The 20425-nt window shown below is 39.9% G+C and overlaps 1 protein-coding gene across 1 annotated transcript; it reads right to left on the bottom strand.

The window, feature by feature from the left end:
* Positions 1–380: 380 nt before the first annotated feature.
* On the bottom strand, positions 381–20413 carry LOC145767617 (membrane metallo-endopeptidase-like 1). The gene is made up of 16 exons (XM_082579471.1): positions 20210–20413; positions 16470–16562; positions 15886–16047; positions 12070–12150; positions 11640–11845; positions 8901–9062; positions 8455–8711; positions 7379–7472; positions 3261–3389; positions 2729–3015; positions 2289–2442; positions 1871–2029; positions 1717–1782; positions 1509–1610; positions 1046–1122; positions 381–818 (listed from the first exon to the last, which is right to left on the bottom strand). The coding sequence occupies exons 1-16, from the start codon at positions 20373–20375 to the stop codon at positions 710–712; spliced, it is 2304 nt and encodes a 767-aa protein (XP_082435597.1). The 5' UTR covers positions 20376–20413; the 3' UTR covers positions 381–709.
* Between the last annotated feature and the right edge of the window lie 12 nt (positions 20414–20425).

Genomic DNA, 20425 nt, shown 5'->3' with positions numbered 1-20425 from the left:
GGCCTAGGCCTAATTTTATCGGACCCGAACCGGAACTTATAAAACCGGTTTTAAGTTTGTTCGAACCTGAACCGGAGCTGAACCAAATTTTGAAACAATCTTTGAACCAGAACCGGACCCGAACCGGAAAAATCAAACGGTTCGACTCCCTGCTTGGCACACTTTGTTTCTTTGAAAAATATTTTTTAAATGATATCCAAAAACGATTTTTCAACTTAATTGACGAATTACCTTTCACTTACACTCCACTTTCTTTCTGATGAAACCGCATAAGCACGTGGTTGGTCACGTGGATTTTTGAAGGAAAAGGCAGATGCATTGTGGGCAAAACTCAAAGTGGAGCACTGTATTTACTGGGGCACTATCGAGCACTCTCCCCCTATAAGAACTTTTATATTCATTGATCAATGCGAGCTATATGCGTATAGTTTGTAAAACACAAAACGATTAAAGTTATCGAGGCGATAATTGCAAAAAAAAGCAAAGCACGATTTGTTTGTCCCAATTGTCAAGGCGTTTCCATTCAAATCTGAAAGCTCAGTTGTCCATTGAAGGAAGTCTTGTTCTTTGTAAAAACAAAAGAATTGATCATTTGATTTACGCGAAACGATGATCACGCTGTCTCTTCACATCACGGCCGCAGAATAAATGAATTTGTGAACAAAATTGATAGAAAAACAAGATACAACAATATTCCCAGTTTGGAAATCTACCAAACTCTGCACGTGTCTTCTTCTTGAGGATACATTGTATCGGAACCTTGGGAACATTTGTAAGCATCACCGAACTCAGGAAAGTTGGAACTCGGCACAAGAACCCTGCAAAGACAAAAACACGTCATTATTGACGTTTCATTTAACACGTCATAACCTTTGATGACGTTCAAAGAGTGACGTGTTACTAATCGGTTTGTTCTCAGTTGTTCTTAACAATTCGCACGATGTTGCCATCACGATGTGATCGTGAAAAAAACAAAAAGTTGACCCAGCTGCGTGTCGGCATGGCAACATTCTTAATACTAACTTCATCGTAAACTGTTTCTCACCTGAATATCCCGGGACTGTGCGGGTCGGTCTTGAGGAGTTGTACCGCGTACTCCGGAGTGTAGGTTCCACACCACACCTGGGAACAATAGTCACTTGTTACCTCACTGTACCACTTTTCAACGTGTGAAATTACGTGTGAAGACAGTTTTAATTGAAACGACGATAATTAACGTTGGTTTGTAAGTGTTAAGCTCATTTAACAACTGTGTAGTTTTCATTTATATGTGATTACGTCATTATCTTGACGTCATCACTACTTTGTTAAGAACAATTGTCATCAATTTTATAATTTTTCACATGACACGGTCTGCGAGGTTGGTAATTGCCAGAAATTACCAGGTACCAGAAACTACCAGCTGTTATAATAAAAATGTTGAAACAAATTATCACTTAATAAACGCGACAAAAGTTGTTTCAATTCAAGTTAAAGATAGATTGTTGTGTCACAGTGTTGTGGATCACCTGCGCGTAGCCAAGGAAGAACAGCTGCTCTTGCGTAAAGCTGTCGAGTCCGGGAAGTCGCTTGTCACCTTCAGGGTTCGCCGCCTGCCACTTTTTGTATGCCTGATGACGACAACATTACTGAAAGTCAGCACGCGGCATGAAGTGATTGATGACATCACTGAAACCAAACACGATTTTGTGCATGTGATACACAGTCACAACTTACCCCGAATGCTTCGCGTATCCCGCCATTGTCCGCGATGTTTTCACCGAGTGTAAGCTTGCCATCAACCTGTGGATGCAAATCGCAATTTCACCGCTCTGTCAGACAATCATTGTTACGTTTACAAGGAAGTATTGTTTTGAAACAATAGACGTACGTGATTGCCTCCAGCGGTGTCCCATGAAAGAGCCGAGTACTGATCCTCCATACATTTGGCCTTGGCTTCAAAGTTTTGTTTTGAAGAATTGGTCCACCAGTCATTCAGGTTGCCCTGACCGTCATACTGCGCCCCACTGTCGTCAAATCCGTGCGTTATCTAAACACAAGAATCAAACTTACTGTCAGTGTTGTCACGTCGTAGAAGCGTCACTGTTCGTGCCAGTTCGCTAGATTACTGTTTGCAAGGCAGGTTTTCTTTAGAGGCAAATAACATTAAATGCTAGAAAAATAACGACCCTGGGCGAAAACAGACAGTTCTTAGTTTGTCAAGTCGCAGATTTCATTTCTGTAAACCATTGTTCGAAACGGGTTCGGTTTTTGTTTTGGGTTTGTGAAGCTCCTGCGATTTCCCCCACCTCGTGTCCTATCACCATCCCGATCCCTCCGTAGTTCATCGACGTTGGCTGGCCTGCATCATAGAAAGGAGGCTGCAAGATTCCAGCTGGGAATACAATCTGGTTCCGGGTTGGTGAGTAGAAGGCGTTGACAATAGCAGGGCCGGTGATCCATCTGGAAGAGAGGGGGAATATTGGTCAACCACATTTGCTACATGGCGTCATGCCATTACTTGGTGTACATAGGCTACAATGCAGATTTACAATATATATCATCAAATGTTACACTTTCTATGACTATGTACGACGTAACATATTTGAGTGCGGTATTGCATTGTCAATTATGACATCACACAAAGCTTTTTGCTGTGTAACGATAAATATTTTTGAAGGTACTTCTGTCTGCTCTATGTTGTTGCAACAGAACAAGCAACAAAAGCATATCGGCGCGAGCGACTCACTCAGTGAAATCCACAGTTTTGCCCAACTGATCAAAAGTTTCAGTGGCACCCAATGCGTTCAGATACTGAATATTGTAGAAGTATTCCGGCTTTGCAATTACTACTTTCGCGTAATCCTCGTCCATTTTGGGATCGCTTAGATCAACAATGTAGTCCGGATACGCAATAATTGGTGTAATGTCATCTGCTTTTTGGGATGCCGCGTTTTTCGTCTCTTGGTCCATCCAATCGTTGTCTGGGAGAAATTCCTTGAAGACCAATCGGATATCTTCGACCATTTGCACTGTCTGCGGATATAACGATGAACGTTGCAATTACAAACCGAAGTGGCTGCAAAACGGGATTTGATGACAGAACTTAAATGCTAGAAAGACCTAGCACGAAAGAATGCAACTTGAAATGGTTTATTCTCAGGCAGTTGACGGAAAAGGAAATCCCAGGAGACGACGACAGCGCTGTCGGAATGATATTTGTTGGAATAATGATGTTTGTTGAAATGATATTTGTTGGAATGATAATATCTATGACTAACCGCGGCTTTGTTTTCCTCCGGGAAGATCTCCTGCACAAAGAGAGAACCCACCGGCATCGGGAAGTAATCGTTCGCAGTGTCTGAGCATGTCATCCATCTCTGCTGCTCCGAGGTCACTCCAGAAGTTGCCTGCGTGGTAAATATAACGTTATTACACGTCGTTTAAAACGATGGTTTGTAAATTTACTTTGAAAGAGTTTTATAAACGTCAATTGTGATGCAGAGTGACGAGAGCGTATGATCGATGTTCCGAAGATCCTCGGTTAGACGCCCTTCGGAAGCACACGGTCGTTTTCAATATTGCAGCGAAGCGCGCAAAGTCGCCACTGTAAAAACATATCGATGCAGTTTCTGCCAGATGTGTGGTCAAAATTGTAGTTTTTTTCAAATGTTTTCATCACAATGCTCATTTCTTGTTCACTGTGCATGTGATGGTTCGGGTACTTTACACATCGGCTTAGTCGATTCATATCGCTTGATGTGTTTGTTACAAATGACTTTAACCGTACCTGTTACTGGCGTAGACCCTCTGGTCTCGCCCTCTCCTAATTCAGCAATTTCACATAGAAGCAGTGACGCTAGAAACCTGAGATTTCTTGACTTTTACCTTTTTTTCTTGCCCCAACTTTTAATCCCGATTATGTTGGTATCGGATAATTGTGAAGTTCACAATAAACCTTTTGTCACAGCCAGTTATGAAATGCAAGAAATTTGCTGATATATTCAATAGCTTGATTGACAGTTTACTATTAGCGTGCGGTTGCATTTTGTGTTTGTCACTCAACGCGACGGCGCTAAAATTCCATTCCTTACCCAGGCAGCAAAATCCGTCATTTTTACATTGATTCAACGTCGATTTTGCTGTCTGGGTAGGGAGTCGGTCTCTGACGCAATATGAGTCATTCTTTGCTGGCAGACATTAATTAGGAAGGTAATTTGTTATTTGCGCAAATTGCTTTGTATTGCAAAAAGTGCATGGAATACTGTTTGCACGGAAACGGAAAAACAAAATTGATGAAATTCTGTGTTCAATGCAAGAAGACTTTCAAAATAAAATGTAAACTGAGAAATTTGACCAAGAAATGGCGAAAATAGGTCAAAAACCGAGTTTTTATCACCTTTTCTACCTAAAATAGGCTACACAATCACGAATATATTTTGCGAAATAAATTGATTGAAGTCATAGATAAGGCTTTCGACCAATGGCATACTTTTTCCCGTTGTTATTTGATATAAGCCGACGGAGTAATTAGCAATAAGAGAAACGTAGACCTGATGGTCTCGGCCAGTAACTCTTGCCGCCAAAAGGAAGCAGTAACAGATACGGTTAAACACTTGAGTTTGTCACGCAACTGGTGATAACGAACGAAATTAAGAACTTGAGGATTTCAATGTTTAGTAAATGTTTGGCTCTGTTGCGTTATTTAAACAAAAAAACAAAAATTAACCAAGCAGAAAAACGTTACATCAAACGTGAGCGTCATACGTCACAAAGGTGAGTGAAAACATAGACAAACAAGGGCGGCGGTTTAGAGCTTGGCTTATCCACATGGTGAGTTTGTTTATTTGTCAAGTCAAACCCAACAAGCCTGACAAGTTTGAATCTCTAGAATTGAATTGCCAGGGTACCTGCTCTGTGACCTATAGGAGGCACTTGCAAAATGTCGTCCACATTTTTAAACACAAGCGACATTTTGTTGAATCTAAGGGCGGAATTCAGAAACCAGACTTAAGGCGGCTTAAGTCTGTCTGGACAAAAGTCTGCGTTAAGCGTCGATTTTGCGATTCAGAAAGCAAACTTACGTTTTCGCAAGGCTTATACTCGGCTTAAAAGCCGAAAGATATAAGCCACCTGCGGAGGTGGTTTAAGCCTCTGTTGAAGGAAAAAGTGTTTGGCTAATACTGGAGGTATTAAAAGTAGTAGGTTTGTTACAGCATTTTTTTAAAAAATGGACCTTCTGGTGCAAAGGCCACGAGACTTTTTTGATAGTTTATAATGTGAAGCAGGTGTGCCTGTTATCTTAGCTTGGTTGCAGGCAGAGTTTCGGTCTGACAGTTGGCTTGATTGTTGAATAACTAGACTTCTTTCAGACGCTGACAATAGTAGGTTACTAGTGTTATTGCTGGTGGTGTAAATTTTGAAATGCCTATTTTGTGTTGTTGAATATCCAGACGCTGACACGCAGTTTAGTAATACTGCTTGTAACATCACTTTTGCAAACATACAATTGTGATTGGTCATACTTTTTTCTTTGTCTGCAATGCCAGAAAAAAACAAGTCTATTAACTATCTTACATTTGACAGTTTTCAGACTAAAGGGAGGCCATGCGCCCTTTTAGTTATAAACTGGCGACAGTATTCCTAGAATTGTACTATTTTTAACTTTCAAGGCATCAAAAATAACCTGAGTTATTTGATTCTTTCAAATTGATGAATTATTGCAAGCGAAAACCATGTGCGTATTGGCATAACGTTGTCTTAACGTTGTTTCAGTGCTTAATGAGTATTACTTGCTTGTGAAGGAAATTTTTGTGCCAGATCTGTTGCGTCATGGATTACTTGGCATCTACGTTAACGAACGACTTACTGATGCAACTACAACGTTTTTATTTCAACTTCACAAAAAACGACTTTTTTCTAGTTGTAGGTTTAAATAGCACAACATTGCATTATTTGTTGATTTAGCATGAATATAGCTCAGCTATACGCAAACACTTCTTCGCGTCAGTTAACTATCGCTAAGATATGAACTACTGCTTTAAATTCAGTGAGCAACTTGATGAGCGAGTTTACTCATGTTTACTGCGCTTTTAGATAAACATAGTTTATACAAATTCCCGTAACCCTTTAATCTAAATTGCATTGTCATTTCTTATTTCAATAAAAATACCAAGAGGATTTAATTACAACGATTCTGAACGCCAACTGCTTATTGGCCTCATCAAAGACTTTCCAGTGGTCGAAAATAAATAAAAAAATGATAAAAAAGCCTTTCCAAAATAATCAAGTGAGGAATGATTTAACTAAAGTTTTTAACGCGAACAGCTTTACTGAAAGGACCACCCAGAGAGCAAAACCCTTTATATTTACATTGATTCAACGTCTGCAGGCGTTGAATTAATGTAAAAATGACGAATCTTGCTGTCTCGGCACAGATCAGCTGAAAAAGTTAGGGTTAGTTAGTCCATCTGAAATATGGCGTTATTGACACAGGTTTTGGTTTGATACTTAGGTCACAGTATATTATTGCATATAATTGTATTTTAAGCCTTCGATTTTTTGCAACTGGCCATTCCAGAGAAGCGATGGCGACTTGGCCGGGGTTAGTCAAAAATCTGTTTGCAGAATTGTAGCGCGTATTTCTCGGTGCATACCCATTGTCACCCAATGGGATTCCATCATTTTCTCCATTCTCAAATTTATCTCGAATGATGCTGTTGTCAAAAATCCGCGCATCATGTGTCAATCCTGGCCATTATTGTGCAAGCAAAGTCAAAACTTTCCTATTTAGGCATCAAAAATAACTTGAGTGACCTGATTCTTTCAAATTTATGAATTATTGTAAACGAAAGCCATGTGCATATTGGCATAACATTGTTTTACGTTGTTTCATTGTTAAATGAGTATTCCTTGCTTGTGAATGAACTTTTTGTGCTAGATCTGTTGCGTCATGGATTACTTGGCATCTATGTTAGATAACGAACGACTTACTGATGCAATTACAACGTATTTCAACATCATCAAAAAGTGCTTTTTTCTAGTTGTGAGTTTAAAGCACAACATTGCCTTATTTGGTGCTTCAGCAGGAATGTAGCTCAGCTTTACAGCCTTCAGTTTCACGCTTCATTACCTCAATCAAGGAGTTGCTATAGCAATTTCTCTTTCGCGCGAAAACAAAGAGGCTTAATACGGTCTTATATAAGTCGCGCGTAATTCGAGTTTCTGCATCGCAAATAAGCTTCTCGTATAAGCCTGGCCTATATAAGTCTGACTTACGCATAACACTGACTTATTTTGAGACGCAAATCTGAATTCCGCCCTAATTTGGCGGGAAACAAAACCTGATCTACATTGCAATGACGTCATCGAGGAGACAATGCAGTCGCAAATTACTGACCTGCGTGTATGGGTTCCTGGTCGCTCTCAGTTCGGCGCTCATGAAACTGGTTCTATCTTTAAGGACTCGCCACACTAAGTAATTTTGTACGAGTCTGTGATGGAAAATATAAACGTAGTGAAGACGTGATTATGATTGAAACATCAACATCTCAAGTAGGGTTGTAAAGGGGTGGAAAGTTTTTGGGGATTTTGGAAACTTTCCTGGAAAGTTTCCGGGAATTTTGGAGGACCCGGGAATATTGGGAATTTTCATATGGCGTTTATTATGTTTAAAACATTTGTTAAAAATTTCATCAATTAGAAAAAAATATCAAAAACCTATCTTAAAGCATTTCTTATTTTCTTTAATATACACTAATTTGGTGTTGATTAAGAATGAGGCTTATGCATAATTAATAATTATGCATACTTTTTCTATATTTAAAAAATAGCCTACTGATCATATTTGGGAACACTCACACCAAGGTCCACAATAGGTTCCCAAGTAAAAGGGTGAAAAACTGGTATCAATCAAGTCAAACTTGGCATCGTTTGAGCCCTGTGAAGACAAGTCAACTCAAATTGAAGTTGACTCTGAAGTCGATGACGACGCCAGTTCAGTACATCATCTGAAGAAGCCGAGCAGGAGGAGATGCTAACCGGCAGCAACTAGAACAATGACTTTGTAACTGACTCACAGTATTGTTTTTCTTTGTAAAAAAACAGATAGGTGATGATTCATTTTTGGAGTTGTTAAACTAAACCATGTGTTTGTATGTTTTCAAGTATTTTAGTTAGTACTTTTATTCTAAACAGTATGAAGGCCATTATTTTCCTGTTTCAACATCAAATTAAGATTGTTTTGAAAGTTTCTGAAAATTCCTGAAAATTCACTAAAATTAGTTGTTGAAGGAGAGGTGGCCTAGAGAAAGTAACTGGCCAGTCACCCTCCTCTCGTTAGTGGTAAAGGCTTAGTGTGATAAGAATCTTTCCCAAGGCTTAGAATCAAGTATGTGGCTAATTTTACTTAGAATCGTCTTTGTGATGACATACAGCGAATAACAATGAGTTGATTGTGCATTCGCGCCAACTTACTCCCATCGATCGTTGATGATGCCAGAAACATTCTTCAAATACTCCGGAGCGTAGACGACAACATCCTCTTGGTCGGTGACCACGAGTGAGGAGGTTCTGACTTTAAGAAGATTGTTGGTGTAGTTCAGCCAGTTGATTGTATCAGCTGTTTGTGTGGTAAGCTCTGACAGCGACATCTTGTTGTATAATGCAACGCTGTCTCGTCGGGCGCTGTCTGGCGCCATTGAGGTGGCAAGTTCGGTTTCGAAAGCGATGATCTGTTACAAAAAGTTTTTGTTGATCATCGGTTGCCATTTCAACGTTGACGACCGCGAGTGACAAGTTCGAGTACAATTATGTTCATGCGTCACAATATAAAAATACATTTGTTATGTCACATGCAAACAAACTAAGTAATTAATTGCAGAAAAGAAACAGGCACTAACGATGCTTCAATAAACACTCACGTCATCGACGGCTTGATCTATCTTGGTCGCGTCAGCCGCGCTCCCCGCCACCATTGTGATGAAATCCGTCATGAACTTCTTGTACCCCGGAAGTGTTTTATTTCGCGTTGCTTCATCTAAGTAATACTCGCGGTTGGGCATTCCCAGGCTGGGTTGATCCAACTGTGACGACACAAGTGGGTGAGGAATGGGGCATTGTCACTGGACAAGCGATCACTGTGTGACGTCGTAATGTTTCATTGAGCCTCGTGGCGGATGACTAACTTCAACAATTACAACTGGCGACGAGCTCAATGCATTGTAATTTTTTAATAATCTACAAATTTTCTGATACAAGAATTAACGTGATTATAATCAGTGGTGTTGTATTCTCAAATTGGATTAAGATGTTTAATCCAGGTAGGTTCGCGTCCTTGTGCAATGTCAGGCTGCACTTGATTGCTTTTATATATAAGTTTGTAATGTTGTTTTGGATTCACTACTTGTGGCGTAATAATCAAAATTGTTTAATGAATCACTTGACAAATGTAAAGAAGTGACAAAAATACGAATCGTATGAAATCGCAGCATATTCGTTGTTTAATATTTAAGCATTTTTTCAAGTGGTTCCATAAATCAACTGCTCCGCTTCTGAGGCAAATATTTGCGTGTCGTGGCAAGCCCTCGGACTAATAAATAATTGCTTGCAGGTTTAATCAAGTAATAACCTGCGCTGCACAAGATTTTGCTATCCGGAGGTGGGGTTCCACGGATTGGCAAAAGATTTCATCACAAAACATTGAACGAGGTGTCTCAAACCTTAAACTATAGAAGCCACGAAGTTTTGCAATACGAAAGCAGAATTTTATTTTATGCCATGCTTCGAAAATACCACATTCCAGATGAAAATTTCCTCTCCACATTTTGTCTCATGGGATCAGTATGAGATGCATGTTACCAATGTTCTTTCTGTGATCAGAGCGAAGATAGTGATTTCAGAGGTGGTCGGTATGGGCTTGTTTGTTTATTTCTCCCACTTGAGTTCAGGCGACTTTTTATGACCTAATGCCTTTATTGCATCACAATATTGCAAAGCTAACTTGTTATAAAATGTTGGTTCTGCCACCACAGCGCGCGACAAACAATCTGAAGAACGATCAAATATTTGCGCTCGTTGCATGAAAGGTTTAAATAATTGCCAGGATGCGCATTTATCAGTGACCATTGTGACCTTAAGACGAGGCACTGTTGGTCGCTGCGTAAATCATCGCGCTGTCATGGAAAGCTTTGTGGTTTTGATAAATCACTAACCTGCTTCAACGGAACTGAAGCTGTGTTAGTGATCGCAAGTTTTGATTCGCGTAGTAATTTATCTAATTATTTATTTCGTAAATATTCTGATTTACTTTAATCACTTCACTTTAATTTGGCCAAACTGTTTCTGTTTTGCGTTTTACTGGTGATAATAACCGAGTTTCGTAACAATTCAAAGGTCTTTAAACTTTGTTACGTAACAAACAAAGGTGTGACGACGACCTTTGACCTTTACCGTGATTCTTGTGATATGGTTGGTTGAAGGATACGTCCCTGAATTCAGGGATCTATTCAACCGATTTGAGTTTTTTCTTTACTTCCGGAATGACGTCATCAATTACGCGTTTGGAGGTCGCAGCATCACTATTGGCAACCGAGATTTTAGTTCATAGAGTTAACAAAACTAAACCTACCTAGATAATAAAATCTGTCATTCCATATGGTCATTCTTATATTGATTTAACGTTTGCAGACGTTGAAGCAATGTTGAACTTTAAACGTTTGCAGACGTTGAACTTCCCAAACTGGGGATCGCAACCCCGCAAGAGGTCGCGTTTCAAACTTAAGGGTACGCAGAAAGAATGCCAATTTTAAACAAAACATTCTGTATATTAACACTTTGTCCCAGGTGCTGTGAAAGTTAAGAGTCACGTACTCAATAGCCTCCTCGTATTTTTGCAAATTTGTGTGGTGAAACAGAATTGAAGTTTAAAACCCTTTCACTGTATTGTGAAGTGAGATGGCTTTCAAAAGCCAAAGCTTTAAAAGGCTCTTAAAAAATAAAATTTGTGATTTTCCTGACAGAAAAAATTTAGACTTGGTCAACCATTTCCGTAATAACATCTGGTTTTTGAAATTGTGCTATTTGCCAGATTTGCTTGAAAAATTGAACCAACTTAACTTGTCCTTTCAAGGATAAAACATCCATGTTTTACATTCAAATCTAAAACTGATCGTTTATAAAAAACATTAAACATCTGAAAAATGGTTGAAAATGATTTGTTTGAAATGTTCTCATTTACTGAAGAGTTATTGGCTAACAATAATGTGGAATCAAATGTTGTTAAAGCCCTGGTTATCGACCATTTATCAAGTCTGTTGAAACAGTTTTAAAAGTATTTTCTTTCAGAATTGGATTATACCAAATTATATGGGATCCGAAACCCATCTGCAATGCAAAAACAAAGTACCGAGCACCTCTCTCCCAACTCTAAGGAACAACTTGTTGATCTTTCAGGCAGCTTGGTTTTAATTTTTCTTCAAATTTTAAACCTTTCAATAAATACCAGAAATGTATATTTTGCTGTTTATCATTTTAACTGTAAAGGGTCTCAAAAAACTTTTGGAAAGTAAAAGGGGTTACGAGCAAAAAAGTTTGGGAAGCCCCGAACTAGGTCATAATTCTTTGCTGGCTGGCTATTTTTGATGACGTCATCTTGTAATTACCTGCAGAATATTCGTGGTTGAATTTTTGTCGTCTGCGCTAACCCATGACGACACAATCCCGTATGTGGAGAAATTGGATCGAAATGTCGCCAAACTATCTTCGAGGACGAACGTGGTTGAGTCGAACGCGTCCCCGATGACAGGCCATCCCCCCATGTCTATAATCAGCGAGGCCACCGGGGAGACACCGAGACTATCAATTGTGCCTGGTGATGGAACAAAGACAATTGTTTGTTCGCGCGGTCAGTCTAGTTTGCAAACCTGACCAAGTTACAGCACAAGTTCACCTCAGCATCGCATTCTTCGTGGTTGGAATTTATAGGAAGTTACTTTCAAACTTGAATATGCTTCTAAACTCGTAGGTACAAACACAAGTAATTTTGACTCTTTCACTTTGCAATAGAATTTGTGTTTCACGGACACTACTCACTCGTATCCATGCAAGATGCGTAGAAGTCCTTCGCTTTCACGATTGAATCTCTGTTCCCAGTTGAATCTCTCTCTAGTACACCTATTAACAGGGAAAAACATTTTTTGTTATAAACAAAAATTACGGTATGCTCAATGCAAAAGAAATTTCACGTGGCTGAGTGCCATAGTCGTAGGAGAATAAAACATTTTCGGGGTGCGAACAAAATTTGGCCAAATTTTGTCTTTGCAAATATATTTTTTAAATACGTTTTTAAAATACTTTTAAAAACGCTATAATTTGCCCAAATAACTGGGCATTTATTTTTTCCCAAATTAGCGACACTTTTTTGCCTAGCGGGACTCCCCCCCTGCACCATCATCTTCTACGGCTATGCTGAGTGCAATTGATATAATAGAACAGCGGTTATCAACTGTTCTGGAATGCCATAAAGAATATTTTTCCACGTGTTTAGGCCACAATGCTTTGACCTTCTGATTTTCAATAAGTGCAGTATTAGTTACGTGAGGCAGTTTCGTTTGGTGCCCAGTCACTACTTGGAAGATAAACTGTCTTTGTTCTTCTGATTTTGTCTGCTGCCTGTTGTGTATTCCAATAGTCCTAGTGTTAATGGCATTACACCTGGCTTGTCCTGTTCCAAATAAAAGTTCAGCTACTGCTAACATCAATCCAAGCCACCAGAAGAAACAATAACAACTTTTTCAGCTCTCCATCCCAATGAATAGTGGTTTCCCATAACTTTGAAACTCTGCTTTCAAGTTCCTTGACCTATCTTCACGATGCTTTCTGCGATATCGTCGAAGAGAAGAGCCGTTAAGAGCAAATGTCTGTTGGATTCTGGCTTGTTGCAGCCAACACACACGCCATGGTATGAAGTGGATGCCTTCTCCTACCAGGTTTCCGTGGAAAAATCAAAAATTCTATGTCCTCTTGACTGTCAATCATTTGAAGAGCATTGTCATGAGAAACATCGAACAAACTTGGATATTCTGCAGTGAAGACCTTTTCATTTACTGTAATCCTTGCTCGGCTCCAGTATGCAAAATTTCTTTTATTGTGTGCTTGGCTGCTTCCCGCTTTGTTTCTTCATGATCTTTAACCGGTGAAAGTACATGACAAGAGCTCCATGCACAGATGGCAATTTTGAGCCAGTGTATTCATTCTTCACTTACTCAACCAAGTAGATCTCAAACTGTTTTCTTGTTCATTTAGATTCTGCCATTAACCCTGAAGGTTTTCCTGTTATTGCAACAACATGAATTTGCTTAGTCATTAATTTGAAATTTTAGATCAAATATTTTGAGCTGTTAAGGTCAATAAATTATATGCCTTAGTAATAGGATAATTATTGTAAAATAAAGCTCTTTGAGAAATCAATTGGCGTGACATTTTACATGACCATTAACGTGTTAACACGTTTGTGGCATTAAAAGTGAGACTGAAATTAGATTGCTATGCTGAAAAACGTGAAGGTCATTGAGCATACTTTAATTGTTGTTTAAAACATAATTGTTTTTATAGAACGTGTGTTTACATCAAGTGGAACTATTTTAGAGAGCGCCCTCTTAACAATTCAAAAGTTGGTATATGAAAACCAATTAGACCACCCTAATGCATAGAGGTATGTCAGTTGGTGCCACACAATTGTGCAATTTATATGTCCACCTGCTCATACCACACGTGCATTAAAGTTTTACTTTAATTGCAGTTGTTTACAAAAATAAAAAATAAAAAAATAGGTGAAGTTATTTTTCCATTGTTTGAATTATCACGCCGCTATTTCGTGAGACTTCGTTGCTTTCATTGCTTCCAACCTTCGACGAGTGGAAACCATCTCATGGTGAAGATGCATTCAAAACAAAATTTAATCAATTAAATATGAAAGGCAGATATTTCCAGCTGAAGTCGCCTACGCCCTTTGCTCTATGTTCTAATGTCGTTTATAAATTCAGTTGTTTGCGTGATGCAAGCCTGACATACATCGGTATGTCAACAAGACATTTATCGACTAGAGCTGGGGAACACCTGAATTTGAATTCTATACAGAAAAGCGCAATTAGAGATCACATTTTCTCATGTACAGAATGTCAAAACTCCATCATGCAATTTGAGATCATGTCCAGAGGCAGGTCTGAGTATCAAACTAAGATCTTGGAAGCCTTGTACATAAAACGTCACAATCCACTTTTGAACAGACAATTGTATGCTTGCGGCTCGTCTTTCTTGCTCTCTGTATTTTAAAATTAGCTTTTTCGCACCTTGCCTTTCTACCATACAGTATCATGTGATCTGTTGAACACCTTTTGATGCAGTTATCTTTGATTCTCGTGGAGCCTATCGTTGAGTTTGAGCTAGAGTCAGAAGTACTGTGCAGTTTTTAGTCTTTTCCTGTTTATAGATTTAGTTAACCATTGTATTTTATTCAGATGTAGTTAAGTTGTATGTATATTATTCCTGAAGAGAACATCTTGTGATGTCGAAAACGTTTGATACTTAATTTTTTTTGCGTAGTTTTGTGTTTATGTAAATGTAATAAACTTGAAGATGTTAAACTTGATCACGTTACTCGGCTTCGTATGCCTATGGTTCAATGTTTGGTTTTGTTGAGTGATACAATGGAAGATCTGAGAGGGAAATTTGAGAAGTGGAAGGAGTCGTTTGAATGTAAAGGTATGCGTGTGAACATCAAAAAGACAAAGGTCGTAATAAGCGGAACGGAAGGGGAAATCACAATGAGCAAAATTGACCCATGTGGCGTCTGCGGAAGAAGAGTGATGGCAAATTCTGTTACATGCACGAACTGCAAGAAATGGGTGCATGGAAGATGTGCAAAGATGAAGAGAGTGACATGCAGATCTGGAGAGGGTTTTGAATGTGAAAGATGCAAGAAGATTGAGGAAGGAATGATTGGTCCTGTTGAAAAGTTGAATGATGAAGTTGAATCAGTAAATGCCTTTTGTTATCTAGGAGATAGATTGAATGCCAGTGGTGGTTGTGAAGCGGCAGTGACTGCAAGAGGAAGGTTTGGTTGGGTGAAATTCGGAGAGTGTCGAGAGTTGTTATGTGGTAGAAGATTTCCGTTGAAAATGAGAGGAAGAATTTATACTAGTTGTGTGATATCTGCAATGCTGTACGGAAGTGAGACATGGTGCTTACGGGAAAACGAATTGGCGATTTTAAGAAGAACTGAGAGAGCGATGATGAGAGCAATGTGTGGTGTAAAGCTGATGGACAAAAGGAATACCGAAGAACTTATGAGCTTGCTTGGGTTGAATGAGAGTGTTGATAAGTTGGCAAAAGCGAATAGAGTGAGGTGGTATGGGCATGTTTTGAGAAGGGATGAAGATGATGTTTTGAGAAGAGCGCTGGAGTTGCGAGTGGAGGGTCGTAGAAAACAAGGAAGACCAAAGAAAACATGGAAAAAGCAAGTTGAGGAAGAAAGCAGCAAGGTGGGCTTGACAAGAGAGGACGCGCTAGACAGATCGATGTGGAGGCAGGCTGTGAAGACGATTGCGGCACTTGGAGGTGAATCCGGCCACCCTCGGTAACGGGGACATCACCGGATTAAAACTGGACTACTACTCAACAAGACAAACTCTCTACCGAAGCTCTAAATATGAAAGATAGCAATCAAAAGATATCGTTACCACAAGGTGCGTCACTACCAGGAGGTGCATTGCATTGTTTCAGACAAAATCACTTTAAGCAAATTACTGCCGTGCTGTGGTTATAAGAATTCTTTGTTGTTGCTGATTGTGCATCTCCTGACGACTATTCTGCCAGCAGTGACCGAACAATCGGTGTCGAAGAACTTACGTTTGAGAACTTTTGAAACGTCATCACGGAGTCCATTGAAGGTGGAAACCGATGATTTGTCATCTGGAATGATATGGTCTCGATTCCAGGTTCCGCAGGCGTATTCGAAGAAGTCCTCACACGGATCTGCGTCTCTGTTCATGGCGCTCAGTATTCGAGATGCTGCAATACGAGTGAATATATTTGAAAATATTTTATCAACCAATAAATCAGGGATTCTATGAAACCATCAAAGCAAACTTAGTTGAGTTCTCAGGTAACAGTAGAAGAGTGCGGCTTTCATAAAGATGCGATTGTTACATAGTTCAATCAGCCATTGACGCTAACTCGCTGGAGCATCGAAGCAACGCTACAATGGATGACTCGGCAGTGCAGACAATCCAAACACCAAGTGCACCCGACCAGGCACCTGAGACAATAGAAAACAACAAAAGACTTTCAAATTAGAGTTTCAAAAATAACTTCAACCGCAACCTGTCTGGAGCTGTTCCAGGGAGGGGGAAAGGACAAATCGTTGCGGAGAGATACTACCCAAGCTCAAAAATGATCGGAATCGATGGATTACAATGACATCTTAAGCTTACCTGCTTGGACGCAGGCTGGCTCCTGACATATCTCGCTCTCGGTTGGAGTGTTGCCCGTTGTTGTGTCTGACTTGACCGTTGTTGTGTCAGGAGCTAAGAAGCAGGTAAGTATATGGGAACATTAATTTCATTGGTGCTTCAACAACAATGAGGAAATACAAACCAATAGTTTTGTTTTTCATATTTTTCATAAAAGCGTTACTGAATCTTATGTTTGCTTGGCAGTCAGCAATGCGATGGGTTCGGATAATAATGTACTCAGTTACAATGGATACAGCGCTATATAAAAACAAGCATTATTATTAAGCAACGCCTTTATCATTCGTTTGTGTTTTGAGCGTGGGCAGTGATCGAACCTACGTCGTTAGGTTTAAATTTTCAGGCGACGCCGGTATCCTCCTGCGCGCATTGTTCTGGCCTCTGAAACCTCAGGGTTATAATGTCCCTCATTGAGTAATGATAAAGTAGCCACATGATAGCCAATGAACCTAAATGACGAAATCCGCTCTTTTTATATTGATTCAACGTCTACAAACGTTGAATCAATGTAAAAAGAACGGATTTTGTTATCTAGAAACGTAAAGCAAAAATTCTATCTGCTGAGAACGACCGAGTGTATCAAGGATCCTAGAAATTTGATAAAATTGAGAAAAGAATTTCATCTCTTTTCTAACTGCAATTAAACTGCTTCAGATCTCCGGTTTGCGCAGTCACAAAACTCTGCTTCTTTTTCTCGCTTTAAAGAAGTGGTTCCCAACCTGAAGTCTGCGGACCCCTTGGGGGTCCGTGAAAAAGCATTTGGGGGGCCGTGATTACCTTGATGAATTTTGGAAAAATGACGAAAAGCGATCTTTTTACTTTCATTTCTCTCATTAAATTTGCTTACGTTGAAAACAGTTTCGGCATGGCATTTGGGTCACCTTAATATTCAAATACTGTTGACATTTCTTGAACAATTAATTCATTTTCTTATTTGAGCAACTGTTTAACCTGATATTTGCTGCATAAGTCATAGAGGCAATGCAATATGACACAGTACAGTAGTTGAGTAGCACAATTATTACAATAGTCAATAGTATGTTAATTGAGTTTCAGGCAAAATTTAGGTAGGGGTCTGCAGAATTAATAATTTGTCTAAAAGGATCCGTGACAACAAAAAGGTTGGGAATGAGAACCACTGCTTAAAAGTTTTGACCGCGTGATCGCTCAATAATGGCAGGCCCGTAACTAGCTTGGAGCAGCAGGGGGGGCAAAAAGTATTCTAGAGGAGGCCCAACTTTTACCTTCTGAATCATGTACGAAAACGACGTTTGTACACAATGTGGGTATATTCACGCAAGAACATTAATCGTAGGCCTAATACAACGTTTACATTAGACTAGTTTATCATAGAAACAGTCAGTGGCGTAGCCAGGAATTTAGAAAAAAAAGGGGGGGTTGACGGGGGGCGGGTAAAGCCCGACAGCGTCTTCGCCAAAGGCGACACCCAGCAGCGGGGGGTCTGGGGGGACCTCCCTCAGAAATTTTTGAAAAATTACTTTGAATTTGGTGCATTCTGAGAGCATTTTCAACAAACATGTGGGTATAAATATTCCTGTAAAATGGTACTGTCCGGTGGCATAGCAAAATGATAAGATCATGTTTTCTAGGGCATTTTTCGGTAATAAAGCTAAGTCTCTATGTTTTCTTGTTGCTAATTCCTGGCTGAGATATTTGAATGTTTGGTATTGGCAAAACTCGCTCTTTTAATGCAGTTTCGTTTAAAATTAGGCAAACTTTGTTTTAGAGACAACATTCTACCCAGTAGCGTAGCCAGAAATTTTGAAAGGGGGGGGGTTGACGACCCAGCGGCGGGGGGCCTCCCCAAAATTTTTTTAAAAATTACTTTGAATTTGGTGTATTCTGAGAGCATTTTCAACAAAAATGTGTGTATGAATATTCCTGTAAAATGGTGCTGTCCGGTGGCATAGCAAATGGATAAGATCATGTTTTCTTCGGCATTTTTCGGAAATAAAGCTAAGTCTCTATGTTTTCTTGTTGCTAATTCCTGGCTGAGATGTTTGGTATTGGTAAAACTCGCTCTTTTAATACAGTTTTGTATAAAATTAGGCAATTTTTTTTTAGACTAAGCATCAATCTCAAAATCGTGACGTCACACGTGTGCCAAAGGGGGGTTGCAACCCCCAACCCCCCCCCCCCCTTGGCTACGCCACTGATTCTACCACACCCTTAAACACACAATGTTTACAATTAAACACAAGAAAATTGAGTGTAAAACTGAAAAGTCAGCGAACAGAGCTAATTTAACATAATTTTTTCCAGGGGGTGCCAACGTTTTTGCAGGGGGGGCTTCGCCCCCCCTGCGCCCCCCCTAGTTACGGGCCTGAATAGTGGTTTGTAACAATCGCGCCAATGAGAAAGATATCGCTGTCCGGAAGGGCGCCGGTTCGACACCGCTCAAGAGCATGCGGCTGTATCTTCTTCAAAACACTTAAAGACACACCTGAAGGCCGACACGTAGGTTGACCTCCTTGCAAAGCCGTAGAACATTTGCAGAGGAGAACTTGCTGCCTCGTTACAAAAAAAATTGCAAATTTTGGCAAATTGTGACAATTGCAGCCTAAATTGCTGCGTTTTTTGAAATATAAAATATTTGCAAAAATAAAGAAATTGGGAAAACTTTGTTTGCACCACAAACTCGTGTATGTATAGGCAGGCGCGGATCTAGGAGTTTCTTTTGGGGGGGGCCAGAAAATTTGAAAATGAAGTAAAAAGTAAGAAAAAGATAAAACAGATATGAACAATCAGTGGCGTAGCTAGGATTTTGGGTGGTTTTGACGGCCGGCGGGCGAAGCCCGACGGCGTGTTCGCCAAAGGCGACACCTAGCGGCGAGGGGTCTGGGGGTCCTCCCCCAGAAAATTTTAAAAATTTACTTTGAATTTGGTGCATTCTGAGAGCATTTTCAACAAAAATATGGGTATAAATATTCCTGTAAAATGGTGCTGTCCGGTGGCATAGCAAAAGGATAAGATCATGTTTTCTTCGGTAATAAAGCTAAGTCTCTATGTTTTCTTGTTGCTAATTCCTTGCTGAGAAGTTTGAAAGATTGGTATTGGCAAAACTCGCTCTTTTAATGCAGTTACGCTTAAAATTAGGCAAACTTTGTTTTAGAGACATGGGGACTGAAAGCATCATTCTCAAGTGACGTCACACGCGTGCCAAAGGGGGGGCTGTAAGTCCGCTGTGGGACTAATATCAGCTGTTTAGAAGCGTATCAAACCATTCAACATTTTCTCAGAAAATTTCGGGGGGGGCCCGGGCCCCTTGGGCCCCCCCCCATGGAGCCGCGCCTGTGTATAGGGCTATGATTCTTTGGCGGATATGATTCTTTGGCTGCTATGATTCTTTGGCGGCTATGCTTCTATGGCGGCTACGCTTCTTTGGCTTAGCTTCCACGTAATCTAAGCCTTTAACTACTGATCGTAAGCCCGGATACGACGAAAACATTGATGCCGTAACACTTCTAGCCCTGACCCAAACTCTTTAGTAACCATTTCTAGTGGCATCATACTTTTTGTTTTATTCCTTTCAATGTATCATTGACAATTGTTTCTTTGTTTTGTTGTTGTGTTCATTACTGCGATTGAACTTTGTTTGACAAAACTTTCTCAATAACGGCGCAGAAATTATTTCAGCTATCTTCCTCCGAAAAATTTAAACACATTAGAAAATTTCCTACCTTTAGTTGATGAACTGGCTTCTAGTCCGTACAGCACCGCCAAGACAATGGTGGCTATTGTCATCAGCACCGCCACCACCGCGATCACTTTCGTGGTTGTCGAACATTTGTTGCTTTTGTAGCGAACGTCATCCATCGCGAGTTGCTCTCTGCTTTGTCCTGGCATAATTTACCGCGTATGCTGCCTCTGGTTTGCACTTTCACGAAGACGCGAAC

The sequence above is a fragment of the Aplidium turbinatum genome, chromosome 3 (genome assembly GCF_918807975.1).
Source record: "Aplidium turbinatum chromosome 3, kaAplTurb1.1, whole genome shotgun sequence".
NCBI classification, from domain to species: Eukaryota; Metazoa; Chordata; class Ascidiacea; order Aplousobranchia; family Polyclinidae; genus Aplidium; species Aplidium turbinatum.
This window is presented reverse-complemented; position numbering and strand designations above follow the sequence as displayed.

What these genes read in the sequence shown, in the direction of transcription:
- LOC145767617 (XM_082579471.1), bottom strand. Translation starts at nt 20,375, where the DNA reads ATGCCAGGACAAAGCAGAGAGCAACTCGCGATGGATGACGTTCGCTAC. An exon ending in TAGATCAAGCCGTCGATGAC is followed by an intron (nt 8,712 to 8,900) that starts GTGAGTGTTTAT and finishes TTTTTGTAACAG; the next exon opens with ATCATCGCTTTCGAAACCGA. An exon ending in CGGAGGAAAACAAAGCCGCG is followed by an intron (nt 3,016 to 3,260) that starts GTTAGTCATAGA and finishes TTATATCCGCAG; the next exon opens with ACAGTGCAAATGGTCGAAGA.